Genomic DNA, 26,649 nt, shown 5'->3' on the forward strand with positions numbered 1-26,649 from the left:
ATTCAATCCTACCTCCTCCTACACTTAAAATCACCTCTGTCCCTGCCCTAAAGTGGGAAGAAGAAAAACCAAGGTACATCCCCATCCCACCAAATCCTCAACTACCTTGTGTATGTCAGTATCCAGAACTGCTCCCCTCCCCACCATCCTGGGTGACAGAAACCCTAATTGCCCTCTCCCTTGCCATCCAAACGTCCACATGCCCCAGGCTGATTGCACAATGCATTCATGCATTTTCAATACTAAAATCTGCCCCACGTTAAAATTCTGGGAGTTCTGTAAAACAAATGGAATTTAGTATCACAATAAATAACACAAAGGATTAGACCACATGGTGGCAGAGAAGGGAGAGCATTTAGCAGCAATGCCCCAAATCAAAGGTCCCTAATTCTGGGGTCCTTGCCATATAAATCTGAAGTCCCTTCATTACACAGTCCCTGCTGTGCTACATCAGACTTGGGTCTTGAATATGTCTCACCACTGGTACCTGTGCACCAGCTTTCAGTGCCTGTGGCCCTGGCACTTTCTTTAATGCTGTTAATGCTCTCACTGCCAATGGCTTTGGCACAAGCGAGGTTGGCGGCTCCTTTGTCAATGCCCCTGCCACTCATCTTGGCTTAAACCTGAAGATGCCAAATGAGCTGGTGGAGACAGTTCACCCTGTTAATGTGGATCATGCGAAGGAACTAGGAGAGTTCTCTGAGGCACCCAATCCTTCTATGGAGATAGAGAAGAAGCCAATGACTTTCTCACGGGGGATTTGAACAGCTTTTCTTTCCGTCTCTTATGCTGGGAAGCACCAAGGGCTCCGGGGATGAGATAAGGAAGTAGCTAGAGTGTTCCCTCCCGCAAATCCTGATATGGCTTCCTGCTTTGGTTGGGAAACATTTCTCAGGCTAGTAGATTCTATTTGCTATATAAAGATTATTTTCAGATTCTCTTGAGATAGTTTGATGGTCAAACCTTTTCTTTAGCTCTTGAGGGGAATATGCTGCCTCCAAGAAGGGAAATGTCAGAGCTCATTGTATTCTTATGAGACGGCTGGAGTAGCCAGGCTCCTGTAGAATGTGCTTCCCAGGGCCGACACTTCCATTTAGGTGACCTAGGTGGTCGCCTAGGACACCAGGATTTTGGGGGGGGGGGGCGGCAATTCAGTGGCGGGGGGTCCTTCTGCGCTCTGGGTCTTCGGCGGCAATTCTGCGGCGGGTCCTTCACTTGCTCCAGGACCCGCCGCCGAAGTGCCCCGAAGACTGGGAGCGTGGAAGGACCCCCGCCTAGGGTGCCAAAAACCCTGGCACCACTCCTGGTGCTTCCCCTTCCTACTTTCATTGTTTCTGCTCTGTATTTTGCAACCCATTTTTGTTGTGCTATGAAATCCCTTCTCCTAACTGTGTCTGGCTTCATCTCTGCGATCTTGTCTGAAACAAAACAATGGCTCCAGGTTGCTTTTTAATGATTCTTTAAGAAAAAGTAATGTTTGTTTTCAGTCTCAGCTATGCTACAGAGCAATCTTCTCCAGTGCCTTCAGGTGACAGAAATCAGTGTGGCTCCTGAACAACAACCAAGAGAATTGTCAGTTATAAAGAAAAACACAGGATGCCACCAGCTAGGAACGGGGCTCCCCAGTCCTCTTGGAAATAACACTTTGGGCCCAGCTTTTTTCCTGTGCCAAGGTCTGCTTTGTAGGGGGCTGTCAGGGAGACTATCAGGTTGTTCCAGCCCCAGCATAAGTCAGAGCAGCTTTGGGGCTGCTATAACTTCTGTCAGTTGCTCATAGTCCCCAAGGGACCATACAATGAGTGACAATTGTTCTACTATGTCCCGTTTCACTTCTGACACACCCTATGTGCCAGGGAGTTGGGGGCAGTTGGCATAGGAGCTAATTATGCTGCCTTGTGCCAGCAGAGAGCTCTTCTACTAGGGGAATTCTCAGCAGCCACTGAAGGCCAGCTTCCGCCACTTTATACCCTGAGTGGTGCAAAGTGGCTAGAACATAGGCAGAGATTCTTTCCCACTTTCCCTAAAGGGGGGCTTTTAGTCATGTTGTGTAAGCTGGTTTAATGGGGCCTCTGGGCCTGATTCTGCTCTCATGCCTCTGTTCCACTGGTGCAACACTGATCATTTTAGTGGAGGAAGTGAGAAGAAAATCAGGTCCTGAGGTTAAGCTGATGTAACTTACACCTCCTTCCTGCCTCTCTCTCAGTGTATGTCACTTATACTCCTTTATCCATCCTTCTGTTTGACCCTTGATCCTAACATACTGTATGTCCTTTGAACCTTTAGCTTGGCTGTGTGGAGCTCTCATGATGCACCATGATCTCCCCTCTTGGAGATGGGAAGGGGTACCTCAGGGGAGATGTAGTCCAGCCAGGGAGCCCAGCCCTTAGAGAAGAATGGGGATATTAGTCAACCGAACTACATCTCCCACGTGGGACTGCAGCATTATGTCCAAATAGAAATATTTTGGTTTTTGTGTGTTTGGTTTTCAAAGAAAAATAAAAAATTTCCATGGAAAGCAGCCACTTTTTGTGAAAAAATCATTTTTCCAGAAACCCAATTTTCCATCAAAAATAGTTTTGATGGAACATTTTCAACCAGCCCTGGTAAAGAGGCATCATTGGCAGAGCAGGGGGTTGTGTGTGTGTGTGTGTATATATAAAGAGACATGGATAGAAAATAGAGGATAAGGCAGAGTTTATATTTAGAGCCCGGAAGGTGACTACAGGAGATTGAACTCCCCTATTGAAACAAGTTATTTCAGAGAGGCCTGGAAACAGGGCCTGGGTCAAGAGAAATGAAAACATCACTCCTCTTGTGCGCCAACATGTATCCAGCCAGCCATCACTGACTCGTGCTGAAAGGGAGCGGCAGAAAGGATTAGAAATAAATGGGCTTCCCTGGGCCCTGAATGATTTTGACATTATTCATAGTTTCTGATAACAGTGGGATCATTCAGCTGCCTAACAGGGGATGGTACATTATGTACCAAAAGCAAGTCTCATCCAAGGATTTTATCCATCTGCGTTTACATGATTCTTCCTGAATATGTGGCTAGATTTCTATACAATGCATGCTGAAAGAGGGAAGTGCTGGAGGGCCCCTCTTCTCAGACATTTAAAACTAAACTGGTCTAAACACTAGCTAATATATTGTAGGCACCAGTGGTGCACTCACCCCTGAGGAGAGGAGTCGACTAGATCAACCAATAGGACCTCCTACCTCCACTTTCAAAGACTCTGAATATCATATTTGGGATAACTGCCAGACAATACAATCTGACATATCATGGGTACACTTTATAGAGGCCTCTGATTCCATGATGTCCATTAGACATCACTTCTTTATTTGCTAGCTAGCAATAGGGATTTTTACTGTGTCTGATAAATATATAAATGGCCTGATTTTCAAAACCTAAGGAGTCTAGGGCCTATGTGCAGGTGTGTATCTTTGTAGTCGCAGTCATTGCAATATAAGATGGCCCATAATTTGTAATTCATTCCCTTCCTGCATGTCAATGAGAGGGTCTTTGGGCCAGATTATGATTCCAGTGGCAGGAGTTACTTCACTGAAATCAATAAGCTTAAACCTGATGTTACTGAGATTAGTGTCACTTTTAGTGAGTGGGAAATAGGTAATCTCAACTGAATTCTGCCCTTATTTACCACCATACAATTTCTTTCTTACTTGAGGCTGCAGAGGTGTCAATGAGACAGGGCTTGGCCCATTTGATTTAAGTAACAAAAAGGTAGTGAAATAATGCAAGAACTGGGAAATGGGGATTGTAGGAGTTTGAGTGTCAATGGGGCAAACTGAGAGTCAGCCTTTTCCTCGAGTTTCCTAAACTATGTTAGGTTGTGTCCTAACTAGAGCTGTGTGAATAGGCGATTTGGCCACATTCTGGATCAAGTTTGGTTTGATCACTTTTGCCCTCTCTCTTCCACCTTCTTGAATATTCCTGGGGGTGAGATTTTGTGCCAGGGTCAGCCTGCATGCATGCAACACCACAGCTTGTGTACAAGTAACACTCTGTTTGTGTTCAGATATGTGATAATACCAAGAGTGCTCGTGGGGCCATCATAGATCTTGTGGGCTTAGGCATAAGGACGGTAGGAAGTAGAGCGAGAATAGGGAGGGAAAGAAGAAGGGATTTCTACAATAAACAGGATGGTTTGCACATCGTGAACAGCAAAGAGGGAGAGCTGGAGTCTCCAGTTGCACAAAGGTGCTGGTTAGATCTCTCTCTGAGAGACACTTGGCTCATGTGCTATGGAGTGCTCACAGGTGATTGAGGGAGCCATATGATCACCCAGACACAATTACCACAGGTGCTGCAGCACATAGACATTCCTGTAACTGTGCCACCAGATGGGTATCCTGCCCAAGGGCTGCTGACCAGGACTTTCCCATCTGCTGGTCAGAGCTAAAAAGCAGGAGTGGTGTGGCAGGAGACGGGCAAGGGAAAAAGGCCACAGCAACAGGAGCAGCAATGTGCTGGAGAGGTCCTTGCTGCTGCTGCATTTGGTTGGTGAGTAGTGAAGTGACCACTGAGCAGCTGCCAGGGATTTGCAGGATCGGGGTCTCTGGGGTTTCCCAGCCTGCATGGCACTGCTATCTGCGTAGCACAGAGGAACTGACAAGGGTCCTTTGGAACCAGAGTCATTGTCTTTTTACCTTAGGTTGGTGATTTCTCACTTCTGTTTTCATCACTGTCATATTTTCCACAGCAAAGGAGTGTGATGTCACAGGCAGAAGCTAGTGCACAGTGAGCTGCAGAAACAACAGGACAGATCCTCCATTGGTGTAAATTGAGGTAGCACCATTGACTTTAACAGAGCCATGCCAATTTACAGCAGCTGGGATCTGCCCCTATGGAGTTCTGCCTGTTGACACCAGCTGACCCCAAAATTGTTTCCATGCAAACGACTCTTATAGTGTTAATAATAATTAATAATAATAAAATTAAAACAAACTGCTGCAGCAACACAGGGCCAGGAGGTGTCAGTGCAGTTTTAACATTACTCAAATGAATCACGTTTGGTTGTTGTTGTTTTTAAACATTTATAGAAAGACAAAGTCCATATTTGTCTGACAGAGCAGAATATCTCATAGAATCATAGAATATCAGGGTTGGAAGGGACCTCAAGAGGTCATCTAGTCCAACCCCCTGCTCAAAGCAGGACCAATTCCCAACTAAATCATCCCAGCCAGGGCTTTGTCAAGCCGGGCCTTAAAAACCTCCAAGGAAGGAGACTCCACCACCTCCCTAGGTAACGCATTCCAGTGCTTCACCACCCTCCTAGTGAAATAGTGTTTCCTAATATCCAACCTGGACCTCCCCCACTGCAACTTGAGACCATTGCTCCTTGTTCTGTCATCTGCCACCACTGAGAACAGCCGAGCTCCATCCTCTTTGGAACCCCCCTTCAGGTAGTTGAAGGCTGCTATCAAATCCCCCCTCATTCTTCTCTTCTGGAGACTAAACAATCCCATTCCCTCAGCCTCGCCTCATAAGTCACGTGCTCGTGACCCCTAATCATTTTTGTTGCCCTCTGCTGGACTCTTTCCAATTTTTCCACATCCTTCTTGTAGCGTGGGGCCCAAAACTGGACACAGTATTCCAGATGAGGCCTCACCAATGTCGAATAAAGGGGAACGATCAAGTTCCTTGATCTGCTGGCAATGCCCCTACTTATACAGCCCAAAATGCCGTTAGTCTTCTTGGCAACAAGAGCACATTGTTGACTCATATCCAGCTTCTCGTCCACTGTGACACCTAGGTCCTTTTCTGCAGAACTGCTACCTAGCCATTCGGTTCCTAGTCTGTAGCAGTGCATGGGATTCTTCCATCCTAAGTGCAGGACTCTGCACTTGTCCTTGTTGAACCTCATCAGGGTTTTTTTGGCCCAATCCTCTAATTTGTCTAATCTCTCGTGCTTACACAAATAAACTGTGTTATATGTACTTTGTAGGCCAGAATGGCCAGTTTTGTGTGTAATTAGCCCAGGCTCTATCTATAATAAAAATGTTAATGAGGCCTTTGTGAAATTTAATTTCTTTTCCATGGAATACACTCTGGTGGCATCTGAGCTCAAAAGACATCTTAATCTCTAGGGTCAAATTCACAGCTGGTGTAAACTTGAGTTGTTCAACAAAAGTCAATGGAGCCACACTGATTTATACCAGCTGAAGGTCTGGCTGAGAATTGATTTTTTTTCCAGAGGGCTAAATTCTGCTCTGTGTAAATCCCAAGTAATTCCATTGATATTCCTGGAGTGACTCCAGATTTACACTGGAGTAACTGAGAGCAGAATTTGTCCCATTAACCAAAACTTGGCCAGTAAGAGTTCTCCCCGTGTTCTGTAGATACATTAATTGTTGGGCTGTATCGTTGCATGCTAATCTTCAAGGCAGAACAAATTGCTATGACTGGGAAGTAGCTGGCAAGTCCTTAAACATAGAGGCTCAAACTGCACTCTTCCCATTTGCTTGGTTTGCTGTACAGAAAATGTGTACGTAATAATACAAAGTCAGATGTGTAGTTTATGCTGGGTAATGAAATGCCTCCAGGGTGCTGCGATGTGGGGCTAAAGGCCAGCCTCTCATCTGCCTGAATAGTGACTGTATCTGAAATAACAGGACCTCCAGAAATGTGGGGTGTTTGAGTTGCTTTGATGAACCAACTTTGGTTTCATTCTTGTAACAATTGGCCAATTCCTAACCTGGTTGCAATGTTCAACAGCTAATCAAATTCCTCTCCTCATATAGCCCTTTCCAGTGAGATGTTCAGAACCCTCAGTGACAGGCAAGGCACAGAAGTGCTCAGCATCTTGCAGGCTTATATATAGGCCTGATCCTGCCATCCTCCATTGCACGTAACACCCATTGAAGTCAGTGGGTGGTCTGCAAATGGAATGGTAGCTGTGTTGGTCCCTAATTATGTTCATTCTCCCAAGATAACAATTGTAACAGATCTGTGCTTTTGGATGTCATTTAAAATAGTCTTTATTGCACCTAATGGGACAGATAGGACAAAAAATGCCATGATATGGGACTAATGAGTATAATCCTTTGTCACTTTTTCTGATCTCTAGCCTTAGCATTAACCATGCTGTCTTTTTCAGTTCCTGACTTTGAAGGATCAAGATAATTCACAAATAAGAGCAGTCTTTTGTGCATTTCAGGCAGTGGAGAAAGCATTTGCAATGCCAGCTGGGTTCTACTGGCAGACAGTAGAGACTGATGAAAAATACTTTCCTAACAGTAGTGACATTGGGGCCAGTGCAGATATAGACACGGAGGTAAGAGCTCCTTTCTGACTTGCAGAATAAAGTGGGTAACTGAGGGATGATCAAAACTGGCATGAAATGTTTGAATTCATGTGATGGGTACAAATAATCAAACTTTAAACATTTTTCACTCAAATCTAAATATGTCAGCCTAGCCTTTGGTGTCATCATTTTTCCTGTGCCTGTTGCTGCGAGCCTGAAAAGATTAAACTCTGAAGTGTCTGGGCTGGAGAAATCGCTGCCAGTCAGGTGCATATCTGCAGTGGCAGACACATTTTGAAAACCCAAACCAGCTTGACTGCAAACTGATCTGCCATAGACCTTGTCTGGCTTTTAGAACTTGTACAATAAAAAGTTGAATAAGTCTGATTCATTTGGGGAGGCTTTAAAGCTTCATCCTGAACTTTATCTAAAGATGCTGCTGTTTTGACTTTCTTCCAGCTGGATGGACAAGCTGCTTAGAATGATTTTGATTCCACACATCTGGCTTGATCCTGCAAGGTGCTTGATGTCCACCAATGGGCACTTAGGATCAGGGATTGACTTGCCTCTCTCTAGAACAACTCTTGTGGCTGGTTCAGGAGTGAGCCTGTTGAGCTTCTAGAGGGAGCTGCTTTTGTGCTGGAAAGAGATCTTCATGGTAGGAGGCTGTGAATAGGATGCACCTTGAGAGGGGAAAAGGACAAAATGGAATGACTCTTGAAGCTTCCCCTGCTTTACATAAAGTTGTTCAGTTACTCACATTTCCACCCAGTCTAAGGAGTAACTTCCTTGCTCACAAGGTCATTGCTAGAGGTTTTATAGGGCAGGAGGCTATAGGAAAACTCATTAGCCAGTCTGAGTAATGGGTTAATATCAGGGGAATTATAACAAAATCAGTGGGGAAAACAGAACTTTTGTCTACTTTTTTTTTTATTACTGAGTTAGATTTATAACTTCATTTATCATAATGTTATAAGCTTTGCCATGTGTTTATGAGGGAACAGCATTTGGTAACACTTCATTTAAAGTGACTGGTAACGATCAATTAAATTGGCATTCACTGGAGCAATAAAGCTCCTCCTTGGGGATAGAATTCCGTACAGAAGGGGAACCGTGAACAAACTGTAGGCTGGTATAGCTAGGCTATGCAGCCGCAAGCCAGACCTTTCAATGTCCCTGAATTTCAGGAAAAACCCTGATTCTTACATTTAAGGTATGTGCTCCTTGAAACAAGAAATGTCCCCTTATGGGAGAGGGGAATACAGAACTGGAACAAAACAAACAACAGCAAAAAAAGAAAGAGGATTCAGAATGATTTTCTTTCCTGTTCAGAAACACAGATGTGTATATTCAGTACAAGGCTGGATGTCTTTCAGTACTCTGAATCTAAAATGGGATGGATAGGACTAATCTAGAAAACAGGATTTTAAAATATAGATATATTACAGGATACCTGGTGTACCTGTTTTTGAATGCTCTTCAAGTGTGGATTTTATAATTTCTAAAAATCTAGGAAGAAAGCCATCTAGTCTAATATTATTTGAAAATATTTCTTTAATACTGAAAAGGTAAAGAGTGCCTTAGATAAATTTAATTCGTTGCCCCAAAGAATCTACAACTTAATTGTAACAGGGCAATGACTCACCAGTGGCACCTCCTGCTGGTCATCCTGGGAATTAGCTCTGTCCACTCAGGAGCACCCTCTACAGGCCAGTGTCTTGCTTGCCGCTGGCCCCCATGCCTCTTCTCTCAGGGTTCTGCCCCCTGCAGCACCCCACAGTCTCACTGGGTCTCCCCTCCCCAGGGAACTCCCAACCCCCTATCCCCACCTCACCTCAGTTTTGGGCTACTGCTAGTCACCATCTAACCTCCACTCACTGGGGCAGACTTCAGTATAATTACCATTCATCATTGGCAAGTAGGGTTTGGATCTGCTGCCTCTACCTACCCTTGGGCTGCCCAATTGCAACCCCAGTACCTTCTTGGCCTTTAACAAGGCCTGCAGCCTGAGGGTTTTCCAGGCCAGAGCTCCCCAGCTCCTTTGGCCTTTCCCCAGCCCTGCTCCGCTTTAGGTACCCTGCTCAGCTCCCAACAGAGGCCCATCCCTCTCAACATCTACAGAGAAAGAGTGTCTTTTGGCCTTTGGCCCACAGCCCTCTTATAAGGGCCAGCTGGGCCCTCATTAAGCCAGCCACAGCTGTGGTCAGCTACCCACTCAGCTTCCCCAGCCATTCTTAATCCCTCTTACCCTGCTGCAGCACTCTCTAGGGCTGCTTTTACCCTTCCAGGGCCGGAGCAGGGTGATCACCCCGCTACACTAATACAAGACAAAGTACAGTAGTTCAGATCACAGAAAGCATTATGTTATTAATTAGTTATTAATATTTCTGATTATGTAAATGCCAAAGGGACCTATTGTGCTAGGTGCTGGACAAATACAGAACAAAGAGACAGTCTCTGCTCCAAAGATTTTACCATGTAAGTAAAGGTCCATCTACACTTACGGCAGCATGTAGAGTACAGACACTGCTAATGTGGGTATAAATAGCACGGCTTAGGCAAGTAGGGTAGAGGCAAGGTCTTGCCCACCTGAACCCCCAGGGTGTGTACTCTACATGTCTCTCTACATGCCTCCAACATCTATACTGGTATTTTTAGCTGTCTAGTGTCCCACCTCTTCCTGGCTGTTGGAGCCTTTCCCCACTGCAGTGAAAGGCTCTGGCAGGGGAGAGGCAGTGGGGGCAGCGCTGCCTCTCCCCTGCCAAAGCCTTTCTCTACTGCCTCCCCCCTGGCCCTGCCAGAGACTTTCCATGCTGCAGTGAAAAGTTCTGGCAGAAAGAAGAGGATCTGGTAGGGGAAGGCAGCAGGGAAGGACTCCAGCAGCTCCTTGCTACCAGAGCCTTTCCCCATTGCTGGAGCCTTTCACTGCTGTGTGTAGCTACACATGTAGGTTCCTGTACTCTATGCTCCACTGTAAGTATGTGGACATAACCTAAGGCCTGGGGATTATTGAAGAGGAGAAGAGATATCACTGTACAATTGATGTGAATGGCTGGTTCTCCCTAGAGCAGTGAAACTCAGACTGAAGCTCACAAGCTGCAAGTGGCTCTTTGATGTGTCTCTGCAGCTCTTTACAACACATGATATTAAAACACTGTGTGATTTCATTATTGGATAATAACTTAGATTGGTTAATCAGGATTCTTTTATGATGTCATTAACCAATTGTAGTTTATAAGAATTATATATATATATATATATATATATATATATAAAAACCCTAAATATTTCCCCATCATACTGTTTAAATATGAATATATAGTACTATAGTAAATTAAACAATGAATTCACAGTACTGTGGCTCTTTTGGGTAATGTTGATTGCTAATTTGCCTCCTGAACCACTGAGGTCTGAGTATCACTGCTCTAGAGAGAGAAATCTCACCATTGTTACTAAGAGCATTTGAAGCTATTTGACCCATTCCTCCATTGCACTCTTTACCTGACTGTTCAGGTTGCTGTGGTGTTGCTGTTTGAAACCCTACTCCGAACTCCTTTGGCTGTCCATCACATGTTACAGCTGATCCTCAGCTCTGGTTTGGATATCTGTGGGCTCCGCCTGCTCTATCCGCAGCAGAGCGTGCTGCTCGCTAGCACAGGTAAGGCCTCATCTACATACAAAGGTTGCACCCATTTAACTGTAGCAGCTCACAGACCTGCACATCCCTGCTCAAAAGGAAGAGGACTTCAAGGGGGATATGAGCATAACCACAATCAAGCTTTTCTCTTCTCCTTTGGAGTCAGATTATACCCTGTCCCCTTCTATCTGTCCCCGGTGTTAAGTTTTGGCAAGTTTTTGCCATTTCCTCTATTTTTACTCCCTGATACTCTTCATGTCACCACACTGCTGTTCTCTCTGGTCTTTATTTCTCTGTAGAAGGCAGCCCCAACTTTTCTCTCTGAGACAGGAAACTGCAAAATCTGGAGCTGCTTACCTGGCCTTTCTCCAACTGCTCTGTAGGGTGACCCACCATCTAGAATGTCATGGTTTGCCAAGTGGCTTCTGCCACATCTTTTAACTTCGGAGGGCACTGAAGAGAAAATGAGGCACTAACGGTAAAGCCAAACATGGATGCCTGCAGTTAGACACTTGGGCCCAGATCCTGAAAGATATTTAGGTGCCTAATTCTGATTGAATTCAATGGGATGTTGATGCATAAATACTTTTGAGGATCTGGCCCTGAATCCATAGCATTAGGCACCCATGTTTGTAAATATCAGCCTTAGCTGCTCAGTGCCTCAGTTTCCCCATTAGTAAATCAGGCATAATAAAACTCACCTCCCAGGGAGCATGCGAGTCTTAATTACATCTTAAGCTCTTCAAGATCCTAGAATGGAAGCCATCACATAACTGCAAAGTTCTGGGATTGCCTCTGTACAGGCTAGCTCTCCTAGAAGTCCTGTGTGTAACATCAGGCTGGGATATTGGCAGACTGAGAGGGAGAAAAACATGTGTTCTCTTCAGCTCAGTGGAAATTCAGTCTAGACCTGCTCAATCACTGAGAAAAATTCTGCAGTCTCCCTGCTGCCTTATCACATTTGAAAACAGTGGGTCCAGACTGGCTCATAATTGTGATTGTTGTTTCAGTTGTCTCAGCAGTAGATATGTAATATGTTGGTACAAGCAAATGGAGAGCTTTGTAAGTGAATCAGAAAGCCATAAAATCATCAATCAATAACAGAAGATGAGCAGAGTTCTGCTTTCTGATCCATACAGCAGATCTGCCCCCAATGCTTTGCTCTCTGGGCATGCTATGGAGGTGCTCTGTGTATGGATGGAGGATGTATTTGAGTTGAGATCCACAACACAGGTCTGAAAACTGAACTTTGCTTGAACCTTGAAAAAAATACAAATATATTTCTGGTTTAAAGTATTTTCAGCCACTTCCTCCTTTATTTATGTGCTCTATAGTGCCTGAGGTCACAATTCCATTTCATCTACATGAATTCATGTAATCAGGTCCTAAATCTCATGCTTCAGGATTTCAGCCAGTCTCCTGCAAGGGTCAGGAAGGAATTTTCCCCCTAAAATGTGTTCTGGGTTTGTTTTTATTTTTTTCCTTCCTCAGCAGCATCAGTGATGGCCATAGCTGGAAATGGGACACTGGACAGTGGCCGGTGCTCTGAGATGGTACTGAGAATTCTCTTTCTTAGATGCCTGGCTGGTGGGTCTTGTTCACATGCTGAGGGTCAAATTGATCCTGAATTTCAGGTTGGGAAGGAATTTTCCCCCAGGTCATATTGGCAACGACCTTGGAGTTTTTTGCCTTCCACTGCAGCCTGGGGCACAAGTTGCTTGCTAGGTTCATCTGGGTATATCTCACCAACTCAATTCCCTGCCATGACAGGGCCCTTGGACACTGGTGCACCTCGATCCCTCCTATTCTCTGCATGTGGCAGACAACAGATCCTGCATCTTGGCAGGGAGTTAGAGTAGATGGCCCTTGTAGTCCCTTCTAATCCTATGGTTCTGTGATTCTAATAGTTTAGTCTCCAGAGGGCTATAATACTTTAATCTAATCCAGTTCATTGGCTGCAAAACAGGGTAACTGGGTGAGATTTAGTGGCTGGTGACATGCAGGAGGTCAGACCACATGATCTGGTGCTCCCTTCTGGCCTCATACATTGACTCTAGATGCATCTAAACCCCAGTGCTGAGGAGGTGGTATCCAGCCCTTCCTTCCCCAATGGCAGCAGTGGGTTCAGTGGAGAAGCAAAGTGGATTTCATTCCTGCCCACGCCTAGCGATCTCCATCCATCTGTGAGACTGTGAGCTTGGAGAAGGATTTGCCACAGAGTGCAGGAGAGAGCTCTCCTGTGGGTCCTCCTCTGTGGCAAGAAATAAGGGAACCCAGAGCAGGGAAAGAAAGAAGTAATGGTCAAGTATTTTTTTAAATGTCATTCCTTGTCATTCCTTCCCCACGCAGCACAGATCCTGACCAGGGAGAATAAACAGTTTGCATGGAGTTTTGGCAAAGCTTTCACGTTTCCCAGTTGAGGTCCCCTCATTGGCTCTTCTATTGCTAAGGAAGGGAGCAGGAAACAACCTGGTCCCCCGGCCCAAATGCTCTCCCACCCTCCAACCCCACCAACCCTCTCTGAGTGAAGTGTGAACTTTTGGGCTTGATGGTTTTCAGTGAGAGCCACTCACTCAGCCTTGCATATCTGTGCAGAATCTCCAGCATGTGATCATGCAGACTTAGCAGCATTAACTACTATGATGGTTTCCATTGGGAAAATTATCAGAGCAGATCCCCAACTGGCGAAAATTATCAGTGACTTAAATGGAGCTGTTCCAATTTGCACTAGCTGAGGATCTGGCCCTCCGGATTTGACAGGAGCCTGCTGCTGCAGCAATGGCCCCTGGCTCCACAAACCGCATGGAGCCAGCCCTAATTAGGCATGTTTGTGTGGAGGGCTCAGCAGGAGTGGGGACCAGGCCACTGAGGGACCCCATCTCCTTCTGCTGCTTCAAGTTCATTCCTCGCCTCTCTCCTCCCTCCCTGAGCTGCCAACCAGTGGGAGAACCTGGGCTTTCGTGTGTTATTTGCAAGGCACCCAGACCCTGCCTGCGAAGGGGAAGAGATCGCAGCTCTGATCTCCCAGTGTAACCAGCAGTGCCAAAGCAAGAGCCTCCAGAGATGGGCGGAGACCCAATGAGAAACAGCGGTTAGCCTGGCAAATGTGGAAGGGGAGCTAGAGACAGCACTGATAAACTGTCAGTCATCTAGGCTGAGTAATGAACTGAGAAGAGACCTTGAGTGGAATGAATGAACCTGGAAAGGGTGATTCCATGCGTTAGTCACACGTGTTTATCTTTCACAGACAAGCTGCCTTCTACTTACGCTCCAGAGGCTGGCAAGGCACCACTTGTGCTGGCTTTAGGCTTGAGAGGGCCAAAAGCACGTAGCGCCTTGCAAGATATCATAGGGCCCTCGGATCCACAGCTGGCCAACATGACAGACTGCGGCTCCATCAATGCCATCTACTGCAGGAGCCAAGCTGAGCCCCTCGCCTACTTGCCCCACACAGACAGCCGGGTGCACAGGGAGCTGTGCCTCTTGTTCGGAGGGAGAGCATGCTGTGACGAGGTGCTTCATGTTGGTGTCCAGAATCCTGCCTGCAAATATAACAAATCAAGGTGACAATCCCATACTGCCCATTTCTGAGATCCTGTGATTCTAGTGGGGGTGGGAGTGGGGATGGAGTGGGGTGGGGGGTGCAGGACTTGCACTACTGAAGGGTCCCCAGGAGATTAGCTAGTTTTGTCAGTCTTTTCAGTGCAGTCCTCAGCAGAGAGGCCCAGCTACAGGCAGTGCTGATTGGGAGCACTAGTCTATTTCTGCATTTTAAAATGTGTTACTATTAGTGTTTGCAAAATTGGTCTGTTCCTTCTCTCACCATGCTGCGTCCTCTGCAACTGACAAGAGTGTATGAAAACGGAGGGGCTGAGAAGGCCTTTAGCCTTGGTGATTAGTGTGAAGAGATGCATGATAGTGGGACCGGGACTTATTTGAGATGATGGAAACATTGTGAGAGGAGGCCCACTGGAAACTCTACCCTGGAGAATAGGGCCACTCTAAAAGGGATTCAACCTTAGATTCAATGTACCTATCCTGATGGTGTAGAAACAGTGTGCCACATGGCACTGGGCCCACACAGGTTCAGTAGAGATCTCAGGACTCCAAGTTCCTTGGCCAGCTCAGATCAGGTGTTTGCATGAGCATGAGGGTGTTCTTTAAACGCCCTCTCCTGCTCAGTTTGTGCATAACACTGATGTTAGCTTGCAATCTGTTACCTAAAAGAATAGAGTTGCTGAAAGGGAAGCAATTTGACAGAGTAGCTTGGAACAGAAAAAGGATAATGGATCCTGCTCTGCTCCCTGAGGAACCTGCTCTCCGGTCCTCCACAAAATTATATCTGCTGCTGCAGGGGGGAGGAGAGAATGTTGTGGTTGCAGCCACTGCACCCTCCCTGAGCACGCAGTGATCTCTGCAGCTTTGCTTTTGATGAGGATGGATACAGTTTCCCAGCCTGAAATGTCCACTTCCCTCCCTGTCCTTCAGATTCCCTGACAAAGTCTCAGACACAAACAGTCCGAGGTGAGGAAGCAGTTTCAGTCCTGTGTGTTTAAATGGCATGACATGCTAAGTACATCATGACCATGAGTCAGTCCCATAGAACGCTGTCACTAAGAACAGTCCTGGGGTGGGAAGCCGAGCATGTCCCCTATCTCCACAATGGCCTCATGAAGCTACATCCCTCTGATTGTCCCTTGGAGAGTGGGGCACAGAGAAGCCACCAACAGAGCAAGCAGCTAGGATGTGAAACTCACCCATCCTTCAGCCGCTTTCCTGGGTTTCTCCATACAAGGGGTGAGTTGGCTCCTTTTAACGTTACCCTGCTGAACTACACTGTGCTGAGATTCCCCTGATTCCAGAAGTCCCATGTAAACCCTGAAAGATCCCTTCTGAAGCTGTGAAAGTAGAGCTATCACTGTGGCACCAGGATGGGGATTAGACAGCACATGGGCCTAGTGCTGCCTTTCTGCATTGAGGCAAATTGCAGCCACTCTGAGTTAATTCCCTTGCTCCTTGAGGGTTAATTTCTACCGTAATGTTATTTGGCAGAGTTATCTCTGCATGATCTTTAACACTGAAATGAATTAATGTTGCCTGGCTTTAAGACTTTAAAAAATTCCCTTTGACAAAGTTTGTTTTTTTTATTGGGGTCCTTCGCCCCCTTACCAATAGGGAGCCCTGTTACTTTAGGGTAACATAGCGAAACAATGCTAAGAGTTTGGTCCAATAGGAGGGTGTAGCTGGCAAGAGTATAAACTCCATCTCCAAGCTCAGTTCCTCAAGAAAACCAACAGCTCTTATTGTCATCCTCCTATGGCTTCAAGACGTCTCAAAGGAAGGCAGTAGGCAGGCAAGCTTGCATTAGCAGTCTGTGCTTAACAGGCCTGGCCACGTGATTCCCAGATTACAGTTTGCATTTTTGTCAGTCCCTTGGCTTTTGAAACCACAATTTGGGTTCATCCTGCTATAATTTGTTCCCTTCTGGAATGAAGAAATATTGGATATTTCACTGCCCTTGGGCATCACTGCCAGGCCCAGTTTATAATAGCTTTCAAAGCGTTTCTCCCCAATTACAGTCTGATTAAATATTCACTAGTGAGTAGCAGGTTTGAAATATCACAGGATGGGAAGAACATTTGAGATATGGCCCGACATTTCTCAGTTCCTAAATTTTCGTGCCAAGCTGACCGCATTGCATTAGCCACTTTTAATTGAACAGAGAGAGCTGGAGAGAGAAGCTGCAATGTAGAAAAACATCCAGTCTGTGTACAAACCCAAGACCCCTTAAGGTGGCCCATGCTCTGATGTCACAGACAGGGGATTGAAGTGGCAGTAAAGCAGTTTTACAAAAGCAGCTTCCATCTCCTTGGGGTTAGTGGGTAAAGCTAAGAAGTGCCAATGTCTGGGTCTAATATTAACAGCTTTCACTCTTTCTGTTGTTTTTCCTTAGACCTCAGAGTCCTTCATCTAATAGAGCAAATGCTGACCAAGAGAGGGCTGATCTCCAGGACATGGCACTGTCCAGACCTCCTGCAACACTGGTCTCTACCACCAAAGGTCATTTCTAAGGAGCAAACCTTGAGGTTTCAGATGTGTTCCAGGCTCCTTCACTATAGCAGAGGGTGTTATTGGTTATCTTACTCCTGTCCCACATGTTCATGTGGTCCTGCTCCCATTACACTCCTCAATGCCAGGTCCTGGCCAGGGGGACAAGAGTCAGGAATTAGTTTGTGAAACATGTGGTGCTTCTTGCCCAATGTGAAGCAACAGTAGAATGTCATGGCCTTCCCTGTCCGCTCCATGTGAGTAGCTATTAGTAGCTGTTGTATGGATATTGATCTCAAGGCCTAAAGAGTTAAAGTGTTTATAAACTCTTTCACTGTCCAACATTAAACAATGATAGGAAGGTTCAGGTTATTTTAAACGTAGGCCTTGGTTTTACTTGGTTACTTGGCAAACACCCAAAAGTGTTCATTCAAATTAAAAATTTATTGATTGATTAGAAAGAACAAGATATCAAAACAGGCATTTAGATTGGAACTTTGGTTGAATGATTATGCAAAACAAACTTAGTCAAAACCTTTAAATCCTTTCTCCTTTCGGAGGCAAAATATCAGTGTCTCTTATTTTCAGAACAGCCTTTCTTTGGTGAAAACAAGAGGGGTTTTTTTACTCTCAGTCCTGAGGTGTCCAGGTCATTTTCTTTTCCTGTTCTTAACTAGCAGACAGACCCATGGTGGAGGTGAAACAGAATAGAAAAGATGGGTGAGATATAGCTCCAGTTGGTGTTTTTGGAACGAACACTGGACTACTGGTTAGTTACGAGTGGATGGTTTTGACTGGCAAGTCGACCACAACACCTGATGCTTGGATCCTGGTTTACAATGTGGTCAGCGACGTCATCTAATCGGATCTTTTATTCTTAGACAAGGCAGGCTTGGATGAATACAGCATAGTTGACTTCAGGATTTGATGAAAAGCCAAGAGAGTGAGCGATAGGAAAGAAAGTGGGAGGGGAGCAGAAAATAGCACAAGGGAAGGGAAAACAATGCAGGATCTTACGTGCTTGAAAACAAAGTTCCTTGAACAGCACTACGGCCAGCCGGCCTTCCTCTCAGGAAGAAAATCCTTTAGATGAGCCAAGATGAATTGAAGTGCTGGCACTTTTGGGGATGAGCTGGGTTGCAAAGTGGGATGGGATATGAGAGGGAGAGCTGAACTGAACTGATGTGAACATGTCTTCTTTCAAAATCACTTTTTAAAAAATCCACAAAGGGGGAAAGTAGGCATCATAATTCATCCCCCTCATTATTTTATCCACCCATTAAGCCTAATATCCATTACACCAATTTTGGTCTATTAACTTCTGGGTCCACCTCTTCTATTTTTACAAGGCATAATTTCAACAGTCCTTGGATTATATCAACATGGACTTTTTGGTTTAATCTAATCCAGTTTCTTTGTCTGGTTCTCTTGCACTTGTTACAACATTCAGGGTTATAAACAATTTGATCTATTTTTCATGGTTATTGTAACATCTTATGAACTTTCACATACTTTTTACATTTGAGCTCATAGGGATACACTTTGTAGGTCCAATTGTCACAACAGGTCTCCTAGACCATGCCTGAGGGACTCTAAAACAGGAAACCTTTTATTCTTGGGGCTTACTTAGTGAAGGAACAGTTCTATGGGGGTTAATAGTGTCCTTGAATTGCATGTCTACCTAGCTACAGACCATCTGCCTGTCCTCTTCACAGCCTGGGGTATAATCACATAGGTAGTGCAGTTAAATGGTTCAAACAACCCCACATGCATGTTTCTGGCCTTTCTAGTCATCTGGAAAGATGCAAAGGGAGCAGCTACTATTAACTGGCTCTGGCATTGCTCCTCTCCCTTCCCACATTCCCCTCTCCTCTTTGCAGGTGTAGGCTCCCAGTTTCTGTATTCCCCCTAAAGAGCTGGCTGAGAACTTGCTCCAGCAACCCTATACAGGAGTGACAGTATATAGGAAGTGCGAACAGAGAGAGCCCACCTTCCTGGGAAATCTGTGCTCAGGAGGAGAGTGTGTGAGGTACATGAGCCATTGGCCCCGTGGCCTCCTCTAGTGGGGTCAGGGACAGCAAATCTTTCTGCCCTCTCCAAAGGAGGAGTGGTTTTGAGATTGTGCTACCAGAGCACTGCTGACCTACCTCTGCTCCCTGGGAATAAGGATAGCCCTGCAGGGAGGAACTGAGGGGTATAGGAGCCCTCCAACCAGCAGTGAGAAGACAGTAAGGACAGGGGAGGAGGAGGATGCTCTGGCATAGAAAAGAGGAATTGGAAATTAATTTGCCAAAGAAAAGTGGATTGGAGGGGAGAATGGAAACAGGAGCCAGAAAGATGAGAGAGGAAGGGAAAGTGAGGGAAAGAATGAGAGGAAGGAAGATAAAAGTCAAGAAAAGATGAGGCCTACCTTTTAAATGCATTCAGTGTAAGTATGTATGTTAACACTAGCATCTGAGCAAGTTCCTCTGGCAGACACCCTTCCACTCTGTACGTTCGGGGGTGGGGATGATGGCAGGTGGTGGTTGTTGCTGATGGACTGAGCCAGATTTCCTGTTTCCCTATTTTTTTATGGCCACTGATGATTCACATGCGATGTGGGCTGCTGAGCTGCCCCCCTGCTGTGGTTCCATCTGTGGTTGTTGGGCTCAGGAAGTTGCACCCAACCTTTGCTCTTCAAACGGATGGGTGGTGCATCATGCCTTCTGGAAGAGAAGCTGAAGATATTCTCTGGGAGGGGACAGCATGCAGGAGTATTGGAGAGAGGAGCCACTGTGCTCCCTTACTGAGCTCTCTGGAAGCCTGCCTTGGAATAAGCTACCGTAGTCACACCCTGTCAAGGGGTTATCCTCTCCAGCACATCCCTTGAGGCTCAGCCACTGGACTCCACACCTTCCCTCTGGTTCTTTCAATCCACTATTAGCCTTAGGCTGGCTCAGGAACAGTGCTTTCCCCAGGAGCTGAAATTAGAGGGGGTGTTCGAATTTACAGGGGGTTGAGGGCCGAGGGGTGAGACTGTGAGGGCAAAGGCTAAATTTTTATATGTTTTCATTGGCAAGGTAATTCGGTGCTACCTCTCGGCCCCACATTTTAACATCAGAAAACACCAATAAACCACCAGCATTTGAATTTCTGATGATTTATTGTTGTTTATAAATCATCATTTGAAACTATTAGGTTGGCTAACATCGCCAACATCGCCGAAATGAACGTGCCGATATTGTCAGAACAAACACAGCTGTATGAGGAAGCTCATCTTTGCTCAGACTTTTCAAACCTATTATGTTTTTTCAGGTACAAGTATTTGATCATATATCTGCTTTTAAAGTGTATATTTAAGTAATATTTCCATTTCAATTCAGATTTCCAACCAACAACTAAATGGAATTGTTTTCCAATTAGAAATTTTTTAAAACATCTAGATCTAGTTGGAACATGACTAAATTGGCAACATTGCTGTAACTAGTTGACCACTGGGGGGAGGAGCGAGTTTGGGGTGGTGGGAAGGTAGAAGAATCCCTGCCCAGGAACATGCTCCCCCTTCGCAGGGTCTAATTTATTACAGTTTTCTACAGTGGGTGACATACTTTGTTAGTTGCCTCAGGTCACCTTCTCTGAGGCCTAGCAGAATCCTGGTCAGTTCTTTGTCCTCATTCAAAAGACAACCCAGCCCTATTCCTGGAGCCAGGGTTATGCTTCAAACAATCACTCCCCCTCTCCACATAGCAGAAGCCTAGCCCTCCTTGTAATTTAGCCAGCTGTAGGGTCTTCGCACCATTCATTCTTCTTCTTCTTTCTCCATATCCCCTTTGATCCTTATATCAGACCTTTTAAACCCTTAAAGGGCCATTCCATTTGGTGGAGTGGGCTGACCACTAGGTACTACCACCTTTAAGGGGCAGACCACCCCGTCACACCCCCATACAGAATGGACAATGCAACCATCAATTGCAGCTGCCAGTCACATTAACTGAGAGAGACAAGGTGGGTGAGGTAATATCTTTTATTGGTGAAAGAGACAAGCTTTCGAGCTACACAGATCACTTCTTCAGGTCCAGGCTATATTGAACCATAGCAGATATGCTTGTTAATTTCAGTCCTATACTCATTCCAAAATAGGGGTTATTTATGAAAAAGGGTACTGTTTTAACTAGACGTTGGACAGAAGCTTATCAGGACTGCCCACGTCCCTGAAATTTGGCAGTTCAGATACAACAGGCCCAACAGTAGCTCCAAACTGGCTTTGATCCTACAAACTAACCCTTACTGAGACTTTGCAAAGTGCAAACCAGGGCCGGATTTAAGCCGATTCGGCCGATTCCCCGGAATGGGGCCCCGCGCCTAAGAGGGCCCCGCAACGTTCGGGACTGCCGGCAAAGCGGGGAAAAAAAAAAAAAGCTGCGTCCTGCTTCTCCCCCCTCCCTGGGAGGAAGGGGTGAGGAGGAGGAATGCGGCGTGCTTGGGGAAGATGCGGGGCCAGGGCGCGGATTTGGGGAGGGATCCAATGAGGCAGGGAGGGGGCGGAGTTGGGGGGGGGCGCGAGACAATTCGCGTCCCGGCGTGGGGCCCCACACCTGCTAAAGCCGGCCCTGGTGCAAACCACCCCATTTCTTCCAGCTGTCATTTCAAGCTTATTGTTTCTTTCTCTCTTGGTGTTGATTTGTTTTGGAACACTTATATTCACAGTATTGGTAAGGATATTGGTAAAACCAAAGGGACTCGCAATGGGATACAGAGCCTTCTGCTTCCAAGGTACAGGTGCAAATCTGGTGGACTCCAGTGGTGAACTAAAATACCAGCGGATGACTGTTCAAAGGCTAACAAATGCTGGGTCTCAGCCCAGCTCCTCGGGGGGAAATGTTCATGTCACAAAATCTAGAACCACAATTGCCATTTCTTGTTGGTAATCTCAGCAGAAAAGCCAGGCAGTAACTGGGATATGAAGACAAAACTACATTCTGACCCATGATTCCTCCATAGTCAGGGCACATTAGCAGGTCGGTATAGAGAAAACCTGTCTAGAGCCTCCTCCTGGTCTGTTACAGAGGCCAGGTTGTTTCATGATTACAGCAAAGGGCTAGGAGGACAGAGGTCTGGGATTCTAATCCGAGGTGAACCACTGACTCACTCTAACCATACCTCAGTAAACCCAGCTGTACAGCAAATGGAGAAGGAATTCACAGATTACTAGATAGACCTGAGCCAAACTTTCTAGAATAATTGTTTTTTTAAAGAAGATCTTTGATGGTGTGAATCCTGCCCACAGCTATATGTGGGTGTGATGGGCCAAATAAGGGTTAATGTTGACTGCAGAATGTAGTGTCACCATCTGGGTTGGTCTGGAAATTGGGGCTGGCCAATTTCATGAGGCTTCCTGCAGAGATGGAACAGCTTCCACGAAAATAATTTGATGCCCTTCTCATCTTCACTTTGATCCAGGGGACGTCATTTTGGTCGTGTCACCTGCTGTGCCTCCTCATGCATACGGGGATGTGATTTCAACTTGTACTCAGAGAGGCTTTACTCTGCAGGGAATCAGGCAGCTGCGACTTTCTCCCAAGCGAGCCATCATGCTCAGCATGACAACAAGTCAGGTATGGGACAGAGGGTCACTAGAATAATGCTTTCCCAGATCCTGAATGGCATATCCATTAGTGCTCCTGCTAAAACCTACAATGTAGCTGCAATGGGTTAGGCTGATTCCAACCCCAATGGTTTTGGTTTTGATTTTGACATGACTGTCCAACATCTTGCAGGCCGGGCTCTCAGGATATTGAAAGCACCTCAAAATATCTGTGTGGCTGGTGCAATATGATTATGTCGTGATGTTTACATGTTGTGTCATGATGCTGCCGCATGGTGAGATAAGGTCAGAATATCATGATGCAAATGTTACAGTCAACTCGTTTTCATCTACGGTGACCATATGTTCCGATTTTATAGGGAGAGTCCCAATATTAGGGACTGTCTTATATAGGCCCCTTTTACCCCCTGCCCCCGTCTCGATTTTTCACACTTGCTGTCTGGTTACCCTATTTTCATCCCAGATAACAACGTTTTTAAAGCCACACTCCTGCAGGCCTCAGGTTAACAATGAAAGACTCATAATGAAGAAGCAGTGTTACTTTATATGCCTTTTGCAACAGCTGGTCCCAATGTGAAATGATTGCATTGGTAATCCCAGTTTAGAACTGGGTCTACTTTTACGTTAATAATGGCATCTCCTCCGAAAAGGGGACAAATATTCACACACGTTGTCCTGACGCTATTTGAATCCCAGAGATGGTCAGCAATGCTGACTTTCTCAGCAGAGTGGTCAAATCAGCCACTGGTGAATCCAGCTCTGTGAGGTGGACCAGGCTGGCGGAACAGAGACATGTGCTGTGCCATTTTATTAGTTCACACAAAGCCAAATGGGCCTCGGATTAGCTTGCACTCACTAAGGGAAGTCATGTTTTTTATGCGACGAGCATGCTTCACCGTTGGGTGAACTTTGCTTTGTGGTTTTCTCATGCTTGTTACCCTTTTGCCAGCTAGCCTGCACCCAGGATTCCCCATCTTCTGACATCATCTTCTTTTGCTATGAGTGGCACCTCCAGTTGCTTTCAGAGCTGAGTTTCCTTTGTGCTGGAAAATCCCATTAAAGCCCCATTCTTCCTGGCAGCAGAGAATACTAATAGCCAGATTGTGCCATTGTGAAAGTTAAATATGAATTTTGCCATTGATTTCAATGGGAGCTGGATCGGTCCCTAACTGTAAAAATCACTGTAAGATTATTTTTAATCAATTAATGTGTCATCGGAAGATACTCCTCATTTGCCATATGTGACTGCATCACTTCATAGTTCTTCTTCTGGTGCTTGTTCATGTCCATTCCAATCAAGTGTGTGCGTGCGTGCATGCACGGCAGCCAGAAAACTTTTCCCTTAGCAGCATCCGTCGGGTCGGCCTGGGCACCCCCTGGAGGCACTCAATATAGAGCCTTGCCAACCCACCACCCCCTCAGTTCCTTCTTGCCACCAGTGATGGCTAGCTGGAACAACCTGTTGCTCTTGCTTTGCAAGCACGTTTGGGCAGTGTCCACTCTTAGTGTTTATAGTTAGTTCTCAGTAGTTACTAGTGTTAGTTTAGTATTAGTAGTTAGGTCATAAGTTTCCTTTTGGGGTTCCTCCCCCCAACCAACGCTCCCCCGGCACCAGGATATGCCCTGGTCCCCAGGGTTCAAACTCTGCGAGGGCCGTGGAAAATTTATGCCTAAGAGCGACCCGCACTCTTCCTGTCTGTGGTGTCTCGGGGAGATCCACCAGAAGAAGAGGAGCAGAATTTGCAAAGGGTTTTCCTCTAGGACCTTAAAAGACCAGGAGCAAAGACTCAAGATCCTTCTCATGGAGGCAGCCACAATGCGACCCGGGGCTGGCAGAACCCACGCCCAGCACCTCCTCATTGGTGTGCAGTGCTCCGGCACCGACGATGCGTGAGCCAGTACCAAGAAAGTACCACAAGAAGTTACGGCACTGACACAGCTCCACCCATAGACAATCTTCTGTGAGGCACCGGTCTCAGTCCCTGGTGCCCCAGAAAAAGAAAAGGCCAGAGAGGAGTCGCTCTCCCCCTTCCAAGCCCAAGGAGCCTTCGGCAGGGAGACCTGAACCAGGCCACGTCACCTCAGCCCCTCTGCCTCCCAGGGTCTCATTGACCCCTGCCCCCTCTGGGGTTCAGTTGAGTCCGAACCCTCACCCTCTCTGGACCAACATGGCAGAGAGCTCCAGCTCCCTTCTACAGGGACCCTTCTCATGAGCAACTCCTTATACAGGAGGTGCACTCACTCCTTTTGCTATGGGCAATGGAAAAGATTCCTTAAGAGCAAAAGGGCAAGGGTTTTTATTCCTGGTATTTCCTAATACCAAAAGCCAAAGATGGGCTCAGACCCATCCTAGACCTGCGAGAACTCAACAAGTTTGTGAAGAAGCTCAAGTTCTTCTTCGAGTGATTGTTCATGTCCATTCCAAGCAGGTGTGTGCGCTCCGCATGTACACCAGCCGGAAGATTTTACCATAGCAGCATCTGTAGGGTCGGCTCCGGCGCCCCCTGGCGCTGTATATAGGGGCCAGTCGGCCCCCCACCCCCTCAGTTCCTTCTTACCGCCGGTGACGGCTAGCTGGAACTTCTCTTGCTCTTTAGCAATCGTGGCAGTGTTCTATATTTCTTGTAAATAGTTTATTAGTTAGTTGTTAGTTGTTAGTGTTAGATAGTTAAGTTTCAGTTGGGGGGGTTTTCCCCAACTTTTCGCCGCCCCGCTGGGGCATGCCCACGTCCCCAGGGTCCAAACTCTGTCAGGACTGCGGGAAGTTTATGCCGAAAAGTGACCCGCACTCTTCGTGCTTACGGTGCCTCGGAGAGGCCCATCAAAGGGACAGATGTCCTATCTGCAGGGCTTTTCGCCCCAGGGCTCTCAAGGATAGAGAGCAGAGACTTAAAGTCCTCCTAATGGAGGTGGCTTTGAGGCCGCAATCGGATCCCGGACCTTCAGAGCCGGCACCCAGCACTTCATCCTCGGTGCGCAGTGCCCCGGCACCGGAGATAGGTCGTGAGGCCAAGACCCCGGCACCGGAGAGAGTCGGCGCATAAGAAATTGACTTCGACAAGACACCGCTCTCCAGCACCGGTGCCGGCTGAAAAGAACAGGCCGCGAACCGAACAATGTCCCCACCGGGACTCTAAAGGTCGGGCGCAGTCCACGAGTGTTACGGGACAACCCGTGCCGCAGACCCATCCAGCCATCCCGTTGACTCCCGCCCCGGAGAGGGCAAGGTCGAGTCCGGAACGGCATAGATCCCCGGACATGATGGAGGAGGTCCGCCTCCCATCGACGCCGGAGGCATTCAAGGCCGCATCAGACCTCTTGAGCCTTTCGGTGCTGGCCTCGCCGCACCGGTGCAGAGAACCTCCGGCTGCCACCGGGCCCCAGTATCACTCTAAGGGTAAACCGGCGATGCGCTCACCGCACTCTCCACGCAGCACCACATTAGTGGCACCGGCGCAAGCACCCCCGCCGGCGACAGTGGGTACCGCTCCTCCGCTGTCCTCATATCCAGAGACTTCTGACTCAGAGGCGGACTACTACCGTTCTAACAGATCGAGGAGCAGATCGTCCTCACGTAGGAGTGCCCAACCGTACCCGCCACAGTGGCATCAGCAGCAGGAGTGGCAACCACCTCCACAGTGGCCGTTCTGGACACCATGGGCCTACCATCAGTCGGTGGGTCAGGCGTACGGGCCCCGCTCACGAACCACTTCCGTCTCCTCAGTGTCTGCAGCACCGCAGCTAATGCCACCGGCACCGCCGTCTGACAGGAGTGTTCCACAAGGCATTACAGCACCCCCAGCTCAAACAACGGCACCGACAGGGACTTTGCTCCCTTCAGCACAGGCATTGCCCAGCACTCCTTGGCGTTCGGTGGCAATCCTGGTACCGGCCGCTGTGCCGCATCTTGAGCCCGCACCGGCCATGCAGCCTGAGTACCGTGTGCCGCAGGCCCTTACAGAGGGAGATGTGGTAGATGAAGGGCAGCTACATGGGACATCTTCCTCTTCATCTCCGGATGAGGCAGTAGCGGGAACTTCTGCTGCTCCGGCTTTAGAGGATAATAGACTCCTCCAACAGCTCCTTACTCGAGCGGCCCAGAGCCTCTCGAT

General features: G+C 47.0%; 1 protein-coding gene across 1 annotated transcript in view; it reads left to right on the forward strand.

The window, feature by feature from the left end:
- C10H16orf71 (chromosome 10 C16orf71 homolog) overlaps nucleotides 1-26,649 on the forward strand; it is a 127,142-nt gene that overhangs the window by 62,461 nt on the left and 38,032 nt on the right. The window contains exons 14-18 of the mRNA XM_034783708.1: nucleotides 7,182-7,298; nucleotides 10,782-10,926; nucleotides 14,153-14,468; nucleotides 16,859-16,965; nucleotides 22,393-22,547. Of these exons, the coding sequence (XP_034639599.1) occupies nucleotides 7,182-7,298; nucleotides 10,782-10,926; nucleotides 14,153-14,468; nucleotides 16,859-16,965; nucleotides 22,393-22,547 (840 nt within the window). The remainder of the gene's footprint in view (nucleotides 1-7,181; nucleotides 7,299-10,781; nucleotides 10,927-14,152; nucleotides 14,469-16,858; nucleotides 16,966-22,392; nucleotides 22,548-26,649) is intronic.

The sequence above is a fragment of the Trachemys scripta genome, chromosome 10 (genome assembly GCF_013100865.1).
Source record: "Trachemys scripta elegans isolate TJP31775 chromosome 10, CAS_Tse_1.0, whole genome shotgun sequence".
NCBI lineage: Eukaryota > Metazoa > Chordata > Testudines > Emydidae > Trachemys > Trachemys scripta.